The sequence below is a fragment of the Fringilla coelebs genome, assembly GCF_963513975.1.
Source record: "Fringilla coelebs genome assembly, chromosome: 2".
Classification (NCBI taxonomy): Eukaryota; Metazoa; Chordata; class Aves; order Passeriformes; family Fringillidae; genus Fringilla; species Fringilla coelebs.
The window spans coordinates 88,152,845-88,168,380 of NC_140029.1; the positions used below are offsets into that span (position 1 = coordinate 88,152,845).

Genomic DNA, 15,536 nt, shown 5'->3' on the forward strand with positions numbered 1-15,536 from the left:
AGGGAACAGAGCCCTTCTGACAAAGAAACAGGACTGGTGTACGCTGGCATTGAGGCAACGAGAAGGGAAACATTTGTGATAATCTTTGGAGGTCTTTGAAGAAAACACTGTTCTCCTGTCAATAGAACAACTGGAGATTGTTCACAGAGACACTCTTGTGAACAGAGTGCGTTGTAAAGTCATTAAAGGGGTAGCATAAATTTATTACAGAACCAGAAATTGGAGTGACTAGGGCCAAATAGCAGAACAAGAACAAAATGCCCACTCGGCACATTAGGACAAGCAAGAGGGTCCACTGAAAGGTGGGATATCTCAAGTTGAGGCACTCCCAGTGACAGCTTGCAACACCCACTTGCCTTTTTCTCACTCCCCATTGAATGCCTCAGCCTAGAACTCAGCAAGGTTAGGGGCATGGGAGCCTCACCCTCATCTCTCTCTCATGGCAGCAAGTCTCCAGACATGGGGAATGCAGCCAGTCACTGACCAGGCTCTTCAGAGGCATGTAGAAAAGGCAGCTCCTCACTCAGTGCTTTAAATCTCAGGACTCCTTCCTCCAAGTCGATGCAACACTGAAGAAGGAGAGAGACAGTTATTTGCTGGGCATTTCAGATAGCAAATCTCATGATATCTGTGACTGGGGAGAACCTGTTACACCTCTCTGGGTTTGTAGAAACCTTACAGTTTTCCTTCCTTGTCCCACATGCTGCCTCCTTGCTCCTGCTCCCTGTAGTGGGTTCATCTTCAAACCCTGCACAGATTAAAGCCATTTCCCTCCCTTCTTCCTATGACCCTCTCTGAGTTGATGTCCTCACATCCCTCAGCCATTCAACCCATTGTTTTTCCTGTTTTATGAGCCTGGCATGTGGCCACAAACATGTGACAGGCAGGAGCCGGCTTGCTGCAGTCGTATCCTGAGCCACCCAGGAGCCAGGCTCAGCAGAGCACTGACCCTGAGCCAAGCTGACAAAAGGACTCTTTCCACTCATGGCCAGCGAGTGTTGGACACTGAATGTGATCACACAGCTGCATTTGGCTCAAAGCAAGGGCACAGCTTGTTCTCATCTGCCTTCACAGGGCAACACGGGTCTAAGCCGTGCCTTTTCTCGTCTCCTCTTCAGTTTCCTCTTGCTGCTTGCAACTTGTATGGTCAGGAATACAGAAAATGGGAGCTGTGATAGTATCCTACTGAGTGTGTTTTTTCTTTAAGGGCTGGAAAGGAGTCAGTGACTCAGAGCATACTGCACCCAGTCAGGCAGCTGTGTGACAAGCACAAGAGACCTGGACATTAAGTAATTCTGATGCTTACAACAACCACATCTTGGAGAGCTTCCTGAGAGGAACCCTGCAAAAAGCAAGGAGCTGTTCCTTACCTTAAGAGACAACAGAGTCTGGAGGCCAATGCAAAACTCCAGCATTTCATCATCTGAGAAGAGAGAAGAGACTGATCAGGCTTTAGGTTATGTAATACTGCCTCATTAAAGAAAGTGTGTCTCTCCTATAAAAGAATATGAAATACAAGAACATCTGATTCATGAATTTTTATGAATCAATATAAAGCAGATAAAAAATAGGATGAGTTAAACACACCAACATTAACAAGCAGGTGGTAGCAGTGACAATAATAAATCTCTCCTGCCACTCACTGATGAGCCTTTAAAGGAGCTAATTAGGCATAGTCCTGAAGATGGTCAAAATGAACTTTGCAGCTGATAAGAGAAGGAAACCATGATTATCATGACTACTGTGAGATGAATTTGAGGGGGGTTATGTGATTGTTTGAAACTTAATATGAGATATCAGAAGGGACTTGTGGGATCCCATGAAGCTTATTGTGGGCCGTGTAAGGGGAGGACAAAAGGCAGAAGGCAAGCAGCAGGGTGGATGAGGGGAGAACAAGCATGGGAAAATGGAGAGGAGAGGGGATAAAGGTCACATGCAAGCAGGCTCCTGGTTCAGTTTTCTGACCAAAGCCTGCACCTAATGGCGGCAGTCTAACTGATCTTATTAAATAATTTTATTAAGGGTGGTTTTTTTCCATGTAACTTGTCTGTCCTACTTGTAACTGCTGCAAGTCTTCAGTGTCAGCAAACATAGAAGATGCCAGGGGTTACAGTGGTAGCTAAGGGAAATTCCCAGGTCCTGGAGTCAGCAGCCACTTATAATTTCATTAGCACTTCACATGTCTCCTGGAGGCCTGCATGCCCTGTCACCAGTGGCTGTAATTTATAATTTATTTCTAACCACATAAGATGAAAGCACTGTGTGCACAGGGAGATGTAAGACACAGGTGTGGCAGTTCTCCTCCTTCCAGGCAACCATCTCCATGTTCCAACAAAATGGGTAGTAGGTAGTAGCTATGGGGTAAATTCACCTGTTATGGTACTAGTACAGATTGCCCACAAAGAGCAAGAACAAGCAGAGTAGAAACCAGGAAAGAAGAGCAAGCTGTAGTGTGTAAGAGGAGGAAGCTCTTTCTAGATGACTTAGGAATGTGGGAAGAACGTATATGAAAAGAGGGAGCAAGGGAAGCCTTGGAAGATGAACAGGACTCATTGAAGATGGGGAAACACATTAAAGCAAGAAGGTAAAGCGGGAAGACTAATAGGGAGAAAGAACAGGGGAAAAAAAAGACAATCACGTTGTTTTCAGCATATGCACAGCTTGATGTAAATGCAGAACATGCAGCCCTTTTGCTGTTTTCTGGGCCTGCCTCAGTGCCCCCTGGCCTGACCTTGTCTCCTATGGCTCCTTCCTTCAAAGGGTCCTGCTTCAGGACACTGAAGGAGACTCAGCACTCTGGGGCTTCCAGGTTCTTTCAGGATGCTCCTGCAGCAGAGGCAGAGGAGCACGCAGAGGAGCACTCTAGGAAATTAGCTATACCCTCTGTTACTTTCTCTGATGACTTCCAGCCAGCCAGGGATACAAGTGCCCATTCCATAGGAGAACATAAGGCACCAGAGGATTAATCAAGCCATCTGCAGAATTTTATGAAAGGTCCATTTTAGAAACAAAATGAGAATTTTTCACATCCTTAGTTGAGACTGAAAAAGCACCTAATTTCTCCCCACTTTTGATGTCTTCTGTCTTCTCTGTAATCTTCCTATGCCCTTTGCCTTTGGTTACATTGAGGGTATTCATTGTGTATAGTGAGGTTGGCCTGCAGTGGAGGTGACCACATCACCAACCTTCCACCATGTTACACTTTTTCCAAAGGTCCTTTAAATGCCCTTGGCAGGGCAAGAGGGACACGGGAGAAACAAGGGAGAGGAGGGACTGGCACTCTCACCTACAACCAGTGCTGAACACAGCACTGTCTCCTGGCCAAATTGCAATTCCAAATGTTCTACTCGGCCAACAACGCTGGGGATGGGAGGAGAGAGGTCTCCACAGTCCATGGCAGACACTTCTTCCAGCCTGTGGGACACAAGAGCTGTTATTGCCTCAAGCAGAGGAAGAGGAGGAAAACCAGGACTTCTCACTGATGCAATTCTTCTGGGTCTCACTGGGAACAGGCCCACAAGAGGGGGAATCTCTTTCATACCACATGCCTGGAGGCAGATTCAACCAGCAAAACCTCAGCAGCAGCCACCAGCTGGGCAGCTTTGCCTTGCAGCACACGCAGGCAGAATTGCACAGCTCTGCCTCCGAGTCTGGGGTCTGCACACACCTTTGCCAGTGCTCCAATGCCCTCCCCTGTAGCCCACCCTCTGCATCTTCTCCTCAACAGCCATGTGCACATGCAAAACTGCCAGTCATTATCCCTGGGGATGGGAATCCAGAGTGTCTGGGTTATTGCCATGGTTTTTCCTTTAGCCATCCCTCCTTTTATACTGTGCAAAGACTTACCCCAGCTGGTTTAAACACCTCTTGGAGATGAGGTTTGGTAGACAGCCAGTGTTAACAGTTGCTTTCAATACCTGACCTTGGCACTAGAAAAAACAACAACAGATAATTACTGTAGGCTCAAAATTGGCATATTCACTCCTCCAACAGTGTGACTTGGATTTTCTGAGCAACGTAGCCAAGTTGTGGTGTTTTAGGCAGTAGTAGAAGGCAAGAGTTTCATCCAAGACAATGGTGATTTCCCTAATGCTCTGCAAATTGCTCTCAAACACTTCTTTTTGGATTTGCCTTCCTTCATCTGTATTTGATTGCCCAGACACTTATCTTAGTGTGACTTTAACTTAACAGTGTTCCAGTCAAGAGATGCACAGTTAGAGAATTTGTTCATAAAACCAACATGGACTTTGTCAGCAGAGCAGTAAGTAATATGCAAAAGTAATATGCATATTCTAAAGGAATATGAGCATGTGCTAGTTTTTCTGAGTTTCATCTCTCCCTTTCTTCTGGTGTTGCATGGACCAATATCCCAGAGCTAAACATTTGTTCTCAGTAGAAAAGCTGCCAGAGGGAGAAGTCTGAAGGAGAAGCAGGAGCACCCAGGACAAACACACCTGAAATGAGCTTGAATTTAAGGCAGTTCCCAAAAAAACTGGGAATCCATGTGACTCCTGAATCCAAGACACAACCTAATCAAGATATTACTATTTTGTGCAGGGCTTACATCACATTCCTGTATAGCTCTTTAAGTTTACAAGACATGATATTACAATAGTCACAGCTGGTGTCATTTAGCAAAGGGGCCTGCAGCCTGCCCTGCACCCAAGTAACCTGTGCACAATTTTACCGGAACAGTTCCCAGTGCTTTGCTCATTTCATTTCTTTTCCCCTTTGAACATGAAAGGAAAAAGAAGATAAGGTTGCCATCTGTTTTCTGTCCCCTCTGCAGAGAGGTCCTTAATGGCAGGCCTGGAGTGATGAAGTAACAGCAGGTCACATTTATTTTAGGGGTCTGAAAGCATAGAGTTGTCAAAGACATCAATAAGAATTAGGTTGAGGGAAAAAAAAACAAACAGGAGGAACAGGACTTAGTAAAGGAACTGGAAAAGATGGAGTAACTGTCATCTACAAAATACATCTTTACCTATGGTGCCTAATCATACCTATTCTTGATGGCCAACTTCTTCAAGGCTCTGTCTTACACCACTGCCCAAAAAAAAAAAAAGAAAAAAAACCCCCACCCACAAAATTTCCCTTTTGCAGGGCTCATTGTATTCCTACTATATTTTGTGTTTTTCCTATGATTCCTTCTCTTCCATCCACTATGGCACTCTGTAACATGAACCACTTTGATGCAGCAACAGACCTGCATCAAACAGATGCTGCCATTTCTTCTCTACTCTTATACTCAGTCCCAACAAGTTTAAATGTTTGAACACCTTAAGCATGGCTATGAGGGACTCAGTGCAGCATCAGCAGGGTCAAGGAAAATGTTTCAATTTCCTGATTTCTTATCTAAACCTGTGTATGATTATTAATCATCACCCAGAGCTACATCCAGTATTTCCAAGATTTAATTTTCAAAAATGTGCTATCTGTAAGTAGTTATAAAGAGAAAGAAGAAAACAACTCCTGTGAGAAATACTGGAATGCTGCAAACAGACAATACCAACAGGGTCCCTTTCAGCCCAAACCACTCTGTGATTCTATGGCAAAATGTCTCCCTTCTGATTTTAGAGCTCTGCAATGTCTGTACTGCCTGGTCCTCCCTGACACACCAGCCCTGCCTGAAAAGGCTGTGGCCAGACTAAACAGAGAGGCAAGGTAATGCACAGAGTGTAGGTGCATGCCAAACATCTGCCTCCATATCCTCTCTACTCAGAAACAAGACTTGGAGCCTGGATAGCAATTGCTGAGGAATCACTTGGGAGCAGCAGACTTGAGATGCATGAGCTGCTGCTGTTATAATAAGCCTAAGCTGTATCACTAGGCAGATTACTGAGTTTTATTTCAGAGCAGGCTGGGAAGCCTGCAAGTTAGAGACTTGATAGGATATAATAGGCCAGCGATTATTCTGTAGAAAACAACATTTAATCTCATTGAGTGTAAACAGCTCTTCACCACTATTTCCCTAGAGAACTCACCAGGAGCCTGAGGAAAGTCCGTGGTCCAGTGTACCAAAACTACAATGCAGGCAGCTCATAAGCACTCCAAGGCTTCTTGGGCTAGGAGGACTTTCCATCAGTTTACCCACTCTCATCTCTGCTCCAGAATTTTCAGTCAGTTCCCACCAGTCATGTTTATTTTTTATCTAAATGTCCGTTATGGGAATTTCCAAGAAAGAGGGGAAGGGGAATCAGTAAGGATCACTATAAAGAGCTGTGTTTTCTGAAATGATGTCAGTTCCAAAGTCAAACTGCTTTAGAAAACAAAAGGCTGATCAATCCCAGGATGCTTTGGCACAGAGGAAAACTGGCCTTCTACAGCAGTGAAGTTTTTCAGCATCTATTTCCAAGTCAACAAGAGACAAGCCCCACCACAAAAAATAACAGCTTGATTTTGTGTTGCAGATGCCAGTCATGACTGGTTTTCCAAAGTGCTTTTCAAAAACTGTCACAAAAAGGGGCAATTCTGCTAAAGTACCACCTGGGAAACCCACCTAAGCAAATAGGAGGGTGAGTGACTGCAGTACAACTGTTATAGACAAGGTCTGTCTGTGATCTCTGGGACTTAAAAGGGCAACTAAAACCTGTTAGAGTGAAACCACTTACTGCCTGAATCTCCATGTACCACTGAAGTCTACATATATTCGGGTTTGTTCCCTAGTCAAATTCAGTTACAAGTCAGGTGATGCATTCGTTACCACTTTGAGATTTTCAGCATACTTGCCTGTGTGTAAATGGTAGATTATCTTTTCTCAGGAGTCAGGAGAAAAAAAAAAAAAAGACTTCTCTGGGGCTGTGCTCCATTTCTAATAAAAACTGCACTATAATCAAGCAGATCTCCAAAAGGTACCAGCTCACCTCTCTGGTTCAAATGAACTGGCAGCCTGAATCCTATTTCCTGCCACAGCTCTGTTACTGACAGCAGAGGCTTTTTGAAGTTCACAATGTGAACATCAAAAGCAGCAAGACAAAAAGAAGGGGAGGAGAGCTTCCCTTCCTTCAGTGTAAGATCAAGTGTGACAAACAGTGACTGGCTCCTAAGAAGGGCAGAAAAAGAGAGAAATGCCTGTGCAGAATTCAGGGAGCGTTACATGCAGCGTTAGGTCTATTTCCTTGCTTGTGATGCTCATTAACCTTCCTCTGTGATGGGAAATAAATTGTGGGTGACAGTCGGGGTTCAGTGCATTAGAAACACAAAAGGGAATGCCTGGTGGACTGTAACACTGACTTAGCTACTGCCCCTGGGATACAACACCTGTACATGCCTGTCCTTGTTCAGTGTGCATGCCTGGCAAAAACCCCACCCTTTATCACTAAATTTCCTCCTGCAGAACAATAAGGAGAGACTATTAAAGAAAAAGAAACACCTTTATTTGCTCAAAACCAAGCTCCAAGTAATTAAAGAAATTACCCTGAGAGCCATTCATCCTACTAGTCTGTTCCCCAGGTGTGGTTGTGTTAACCCAGCTATATTAAAGCCTAAAATGCAGGGTAAGCAATGCCTAATTGCAGCAGTGAAGGCTGCAAAACAAACCAGACAGTGGCTTTGCTTGGTACTGAGATATCTGATCTAAGCCTTTCAGAAACTTACTACCAGGCTGTGTTCCTATCACTATTTATTGTGCTAAATGAATTTTCAAAGGTATTTATGTTTTTCTTGGAAGTGTAGCCTTTACACTCGGATATGGGAGACAAGTAACTGAACTATAAACAGCTTTAAAATGGGTTTTGTACAACAGTTCTGTATCTTGGTGGGTCTCATATCTGCATGTTACTGTGCAGCTCTAACCATCCAGCCCTCTTTCATGGGCCACAGCTTTTGGATGTGCTTTATCTAACTGCAGGGGCCAGGGAGTAGTGTGCTCTGCTGTATAGAAGGATATAAGAAGAAAAGGAAGCTAAAAATACTGCTTCCATCAAGAGATGCAGCTGTGCTAATTTGGAGCACAGTTAGCCACTTTCTGAGGAGCTCCGTTGACACCTGAGAGAATCAGACTAGACTGGAATGAGTTAAATGTAAATCAGCTAGAGGTACCTGTCTTCTAGTGATAAGGAGACATTCCTTGCTTCTACATGCAGTTATAAAATACCTCATATCATGGGAAAGCTGGCCTCCAAAGGAAGGAGATGTGATTATGGTAATTTATGTTCAAATATGGGCAACTAGAAGAAGGCATGTAGCAGAAAGGCTTTCCTCTGGCTTTTGGAAAACCTGCAGCCAGACTCTAGGAGACGCCATGCATGAAATCTCTTCTTTTTGGCTGCAGCTGGCTTTGCAATTTATAACTCAGCATGGCTCTTGGGAGGGGGGCAGCTGGAGCTCTGAGCATTTGCCATCACTGTGAAATCAGCAGCACTGTGTTGTCGCCTTACCTGGCACTGTATTAGCAGGGGTGAAGTCTCTTTTCTCCTGTCCTCTCCCTTTTCCATCTTGTCATCCTGGTCTTTTGCCAGCGGAGATGGAACCCGTGCAGACTGACCCCTGGCCTCTCCCCGCAGCTTGTTCAGGTTGCCTTCCAAGAGGCGCCGCTGGACCACGCTATGAGGCTGCTGTCTCCATCACAAAGAAAGAGAAATCCCAGCTAAGTATGGAGCTAAGGACAAAGATATTGCCAGCTCAGGGATGCAGGTTGGAAATGCTTGACCCAACTGATGGTCCTGATGAAAGACATGCTTATCCAAAAAAACTTTCTTTACATCCCAAGATTTTTCTGGTAGCTGCTAATTTGGTTTTAAAGTGTTGGGATGTCTGCAACAGGCAAGTCTCTGGGATGCAATTATTGGAGGAGAAGAATATGCGTGATACATGCTCACCCCACACATATCTGTTCCTTCAGCTAAACATGTGCTGGAGAGTCTAATGTCTAATTAGAAATTTCTAATTAGTGCACTGCACAATTTTAATTTCGAATTAGTGCACTGCCTGCTGGGTGTGTGCTGACATCCCACCAGGCACATTCACACCTTCCAGTGTGGGAGGGCACGAGGAACACAGCATGTGTGTGGTGCACATGTGGGCAAGAAGGCAGGACTGCAGATATTTTAGGTGTACGAGCAATTATTTGTAGTGAAGCAGGAGGCTCCCCAAGGAGGAAACTAAAACGAGCATCTAATGTTCCTTGGAGTCTGTCTCTGCTCCCCAACATCAGATGCTCTAGATTTTGCCCAGTATTGATCCATCCAGTCTCTGCACAGCTACTGAATCAACAATGGGCAGCACCAATGAAACAGGTGCCTGTTGCAGGTAGCTTTGTCCTTTATCCATGGACTCAGCCCCACGGCCCTTCTGCAGGAGTGCAGCTGCTCTGAGCTGGCCATGGCCCTTCCAGTAACAGCAGCCTGTTTGAAAAAAAGGCAAACAATCTAAAGGGGTTAATGTGCTACAGATTAAACTGTTGTTTTTATCTCTCTAAAGAAAAAAACGAAGTCATCTTCCAGGTGGTGCAGCAGTTTGATGCAGGATCTTGTCAACGAGCAGGCCAAACACCTGAACTAGAACAGACCTGCCAATGAGCTGGGCTGCATGAACCCCACAGGTTACTCATGTTTCAGACTAGCCTCATGCAGGGCCAGAGAGCTGAGGCCAGAGAAGTGTGCACGCTGCAATTTTAAGCCCCCTGATTTGTCAGCTTTGCCCAGTGGTTGGTGCAGGACGGCTGTCACTGGCTCTTTGCAAGATGCCAAGTCCCTCATGCCTCTGCTTCCCTGCCACTCAAGGGGTGAGAGTCAGATCATTCACTTGCTGCATGAGAAACACTGCAGCAGTTGAAAAAATGGGGTAAAAATATCCCTCTGTTCCTGGTCTTTTCCCAGCCTACTGTGCCGGCCCACAGCACAGCTGGCCCTTGTGCTTAGCTCCCTAAATACTCTGAGCACAGTGCCAGTCTGGCTGCCAGCTAACATCTGGGCCATGGGAAAAGGGCAGGGAACAAACAGCAGGTCTCCAAATTCCCATCCTCCCTCCTGCCTCTCACAATCTGGCATGCAAAGGACCTTTCCCCTTCCTGCAACCTTTCCCACAGAACGAGCGAGCTCTTTGCAGCTGCCACCTCTGTCCCCTTCTTGTCACTCAGGCTGGGAAGAGGCCAAGTGCTGGTGGGGATTAGCTGAGCTTTGGGATTTTGGAGGCATCTGATTCAAGAGCAGACTCCCAGGGCCCTGCCCATCTTCTCTCTCACCAGTGAGATGGAGAAGTGGAGAGAGCGTTGTAGCTCTTGGACTGGTCAGAAACAATTAGATTTAGAGGATGGTAAGGGAGGATGTTGTGAGTGTTGTGGCCAGGAGCTGGAAAGGATGCCCTCTCAGGGGCACTTAGAGGGACCAAAGAAGATTCCCAGTGCAACTTAGGCAAGGTTCAGTTTCTCCAATGTGAAGCCTCCAGGCCTTGCTAGGATTAGTGACATTGTATGAGTTGGGGATCTTGATTGTTCAGAGATGAGAAGCCAGATCTTCAGACCTTCTTGGTACTTCCAGAATATTTTAGCTCATGTAGCTACTTTTTTTTTTTTTTTTTTTTTTTTTTGCCATTTAAAAAAACATCAAAACTGTTCATGCTTTTTGTTGCAAAGGTGGAAACATGAGATCTCCACAGAAATATATAATTACTCATTATTGGAGACACGATGGGCCCATCAAACTGCAGGCACTTCTGGATGCATTGCATAAGCTGAGTGCACACCCAGAATACACAGAAAAGAGCGGCAAAAAGTAACAGCTTGTGACTGCAAAAGAAAGCAGGTATTTTATTTTATATTACATGAGGCCTTGCTCTAATTTTAGAACATGGACCTGCCACAGCTGGAGTCTCTGGCACTGTCAGTGGAGACCTGTTTTGGGGGATTAATTAAACTTTCCTCCCCGTGTAAGTGCTGTAGGAGTCAGGGGTCTTTTACTCTCTCTCTCCAAATCAAACTCTCCAGCACATCCTACTGCTGCTTCATTTTCAGTACATTCCTTTTTTGTATTTCTGTCCTCCAGGAGGGAGCCAGATCAATTTAGGAAAAAGAGATGGGGTTTTCATAGTGCTGGAGAAATGTCTAAAAAAATAAGCCAAAAGCATATTTGGGACTCTGATTTGCAGCACCCAAAACATCACAGCAATATCTCAGTGTCCCACTAAGTTGTAGGAACTGCTGAATCCCACTTGGAAATCTAAGACCTAGTTCTTCTTTTGCTCCAAGTTAAAGCAGAAACGGAGGTACCACATTGACCCCAGGTATGGCACTGTGTGTGTGAACTTGGCACAGTGGCCACACTTTATTTCGTGCCTTCTAACACCAGAGCAAAATGCCCATGTGAGAAAAACACATGTTGTGCTTTATTCACTGCTCCCTGGCTCCATGGTAAAAATGTTTCAGCTATTCTGTTACGGACCAAACATGAAGTTGCAGTGGGTTGCAGTGACTGAACGTTGTCGGCATAGAACAAGTTCTCCTGTCTGGAATGGTTATTTCCAGCAGGAGAGCCGCTTGTGGCAAGTGATTTAGACAAGGACTGTCTCACTCAAGGAACCCCTTAGGGCTTCAGGGTGCCTGCTGTCACTTTGAGGCGTGGTGTGACAGGAGTCAATCCCAAAGCAAAGCTGGCAGATGTGCTGCTTCCTGCCTTTGTGGCTGGGGTCAGCAAACACGCACCAGAATTCTCAGAAGTGGCTCATCCCCATATCCTGCCCAGGGACGGGCCAGGGTCACACCCGGCTGCGCTCCAGAGGGGATGCTGGAGCTGCAGGCCCAAGGGCCAGCACTGCCTCTCCGGGCTCCAGTGTGGCCAGAGCTCCTTCCCCACGGGGAGGAGAGTCCCTGCTCCTCGCTAAGACAGCCAGTGCTGATGTGACACGGCTCTCGCCCTCCAGCCATGACTGCGTGCGGGGCCGAGGGACACGCCACGCTGGTCCCTGCTGACAGCCATGAGCGCGGCTGCAGAACGTGAGGAGACAGCTCAGGGGGACTTGGAGGAGCCACCCAGTCCCTGCCATGCCAGGGACTCCCAGCAGCTGCTAGGGGAGCTGCAGGGAGGGTGGTGGGAGCAGCAGGATGTGCCAGCACAGGAATGTGGCAGTGCCCCCTGGTCTGCAAGCTGCTGCACCCCAAGGTTTCAGCAGGAGGATTCGCTCCCATTAGTGCCAGGTCCCACACGTGTGTGGCCCTGTGCCACTGCATGCCTCAGGAGCTGGGAAATGACTGGAGGCACACACACGAGAGCATCTGTGGCGTTGCTGCGATTGTCTGAGGATGCAGAGGGGAGCACAGACTGCAGGGAGGGACAAGATCTTTTATGACACCCACTGCCACAGATGGAACAAGTGATTGTGCCCCTGTCACATCCAGACGTGAGCCCTCTTTTGGGAAAATGGTTTAGACCTCCACATCCTTGAGCAGTTTAACTCTACGGTGGAGAGAAGTTGGACAGCAAAACTCCAGAGCGAGGAGAGTATGTGTGCAGTTGAGCCAGTAATAGATCCTGTGGGAATCTGCTTCCAGCCTTGGGGAAGCCCTTCCAGACCACAGACTGCCAAGGCTGCTGGAACAGACCTCCCTCCCTAATGCTCCCTGATCCACGTCACCACAAGGAGATGCCCACAGGCCTCACTCCGGTGCCTCCTCCCCAAAGGAGCCATCCAGAGTGCCAGGTGCTGCATCTGCCTGCCTGCTTGGTTTGCAGTCCTGCCCTTTGCTTGCCTCTCCATAAATCCAGAGAGTGGGGGGAAGAGAGAAAAATGCAAAAGGGTGACAAGGTCAAACAGAATTCTCTCAGAATTTCATTAATTGTACTTCCCTCCCTGCTGAGTCCAGGAAGCATTCTGCTTTTGAGCTGGATCATGCAGGAATACATGGGGGCTTTCAGAGATGTCCCACATGGAAATATACATGTCACATGAACACACAGAGGTATTGGGTGAATGGAAATCTGTATTCTGGAGAGTCCTTCCAGACCATGTCTGCCTGCGGAGTTTGGTTCCTATGGGGAGGCACAAGAAGATGGATGCACGCAAATGAGCGATTAATTCTTTCCCCTCACCCTGACCTGCTTCTAGATGATCCTGCAGGGAAGTTTCATTTTTGCTGAACCTATGATCCTTTCACAAGCTGACAGCAGCTCCTAACTGGAATGAAGGCTATCGGGAGAACCCCCTCCCAAACAGGATCCCACTGGACTCACCAGATCCTTGGAGGTGCCAAGCCTTGTCAAGCCATCCAGGGGCAGCAGATCAGCAGAGTCCTTGTGCACAAACTGGGTGGCCTGTTTGAGGCGCCTCTTCTGTTGCAGAATAGCTTTGTTCCTCAGCTCCATCTCACACTCCTGTCGCTCCAGGTCGGGAGCACCCTCGCTCTGCTTCTCCTCCTGGTCTCCTTGCCCCAGTGGCAGGGTGCAGCTCTTCCTTGCGCTCATGGCGAAGATTCCGACAGAACAGGTCCTTCTTGGTGTGCTGGGATGTTCCCTGAACTCGTCTCCCGGTGTTTGCCCTCTGGAAGCTGACTCAGTCTCTGATCTCCTTTCCCTTTCTCTTCCTCACGGCTCTCCTTCTCTTCCTTTCTCTGCCTTTCCTCCTGCTCTCTTAGTTATAACTCACCCATTTCTGAAGTGTCTCGGTGCCTGTTTCTCCCTCTGTCCTCTCCACTCCTCCGTGTCCCTGTGCTCCCGCCTCTTTCCCCCTCTCACTTCTCCTGCCCAGACTGCAGCTTTGCCTCCTCCGGTCCGTGGGTCCGTGTCGTAATAGAAAAAGCCCCGCGTCAGAAACCGCTTTCCATAAATCACGGCAGAGCCGGCTGGATGCTCCGGCTGGAAAAATCCAGCAGCAGAAGGATGGCCCCGCTGGATGCTGAGGGCCGGACTTACCTCGGCGGGCTGCGCGCACGCACCGCGCGTCTCCGTGTCCGTGTCCGTGTCCGTGTCCGTGTGTGTGCCCGCCTGTCCCCGGCTCCCGGGGACACGCTACAGCTGCCGGCGGCAGCCTGCGCGCTCCACTGCCTCTGCCAGGGGGATTTGACGTTTCTCCGTGTCTCTGTAAATACTGGCAGCAACTCGGGTCAGCCTGGAAGATGATGCAGTGCCTTGGTAAATGGGAGGGCATCCTCCTCAAGGCTCCTGGCAGGCATGCCCAGTCTCATTTCTGCAGAGTGTCATGCCTTTGCAATAGGCTGCGCTGAAGGATTTTTCTGTGTAGCTTGAATGAAATGCTGAAGGTCTGGTTTCTGCTTCCAGCCGAGGCAGGCTCTGTATTGTGCCTGACTCTGCCCTCATTTTCACCCCACTCTATCACAGGCAATCCCCTCTGATGTTGCAGGAGTCTAAAATCACTGGCTTGTTGATACCAGCAGTCTTGGCTCCCTGTTTATACCAAAAGAGTGCTGACACTGCTGCAGTGTGGGATGCCTGGACCAGAGCAGACATCCCTTCTCTCAGGGGAGGCAGGACATGGTAGAGCTCCCTTTTTCAACTTTCTGTCTCCATATTGTCCTGCTTGAAACTATGAATTTTAACTTGAACTGATGCTGTCTCATTTTGATCCCTTTTCTCTGGTTAATGCACTGCCCTGCTAAGCACCAGGGGAGGAACCAAAACTTTACTCAGCTGTGGAGCTAAGGACAGCATTATATTTCCAGGAAAGCCAGCAAGGGGTGAAACAGCTTTCATGTGCATCACAGAAGGAATAGCAGCAACTGACTACAAAAGTTACAGCAAAAGGACACTTTCTGTTGCTCCTTTTGTTTCTTTTCTATCTTAGTAGTATGTAACATTCCAATATTTACTGATAGCAATTATTTTTGTGTTCTAGACTGAGTATAAAAAAGTGAGTATTAAATATTAAGAAGGAAATCCAATACAAGGTATTATGGTTTCCTCCAAATCACAGCACTAGATTTTTCAGGAGTGGGAGTAGAAATACGTTCTAACTACTTTGTACTCTAAGGCCAAACTTCAATACCATAATGCAGGCAGTGTCCCAACAATAGCTCAGAGGGGTTTTGAGCTGTCCTTATCTATCTGTGAGTCAAATTAAGAAGAGATTTTAAGTAATAGCATTTCCAGAGAACATGTGTTCCCACTGTCTTGTTTTCTTGGCTGTGGGTTGCTCTGATTCCTGATTTACCCGCACTTTTGACCTCCTGTGGCCCCACTGAGTGTCCTCTGAGTCTTGCCATCCATGTGAACCAGTACAAAATCATGCACCTCTACTCTCACAGAGCGCCAGGAGGTGCTTCCCCTCCTGCTGACTGTGAATACCTCAGCCACAGCAAGGCAGATGATGGTAGCAGGGGCACTGCCAGTTTTCTTAAAGCCTCAGAATGGACCCTAAGACTGTAAAGTACTACAGAACATCTTCGGACCAGATCACCTACAGTCCCTGCAGTTACACAATTTCTGATGAGATCACCTCCCACCCCGGATGTGTATGTGGGAATGAAGAGGAGGGAGCTCTCCTAGTTCCCAGTCCCAGCACCTCCTTGCAGCCTGCTACCCTTTATTAGTTTATTCTGCACAGCATTTTGGCAAAGCCTGATCAAAATTGGTTTGCCTTGCAGCTGGGCT

At 47.2% G+C, this 15,536-nt stretch overlaps 1 protein-coding gene across 1 annotated transcript; it reads right to left on the reverse strand.

Annotated features, from left to right (window-relative positions):
- Positions 1–476: 476 nt before the first annotated feature.
- Positions 477–13,394, reverse strand: NRIP2 (nuclear receptor interacting protein 2; the record flags this gene model as incomplete). The annotated part of the gene is made up of 6 exons (XM_084226741.1): positions 477–569; positions 1,371–1,423; positions 3,287–3,414; positions 3,847–3,929; positions 8,379–8,555; positions 13,164–13,394. The coding sequence occupies 6 exons, from the start codon at positions 13,392–13,394 to the stop codon at positions 477–479; spliced, it is 765 nt and encodes a 254-aa protein (XP_084082867.1).
- Positions 13,395–15,536: the final 2,142 nt, after the last annotated feature.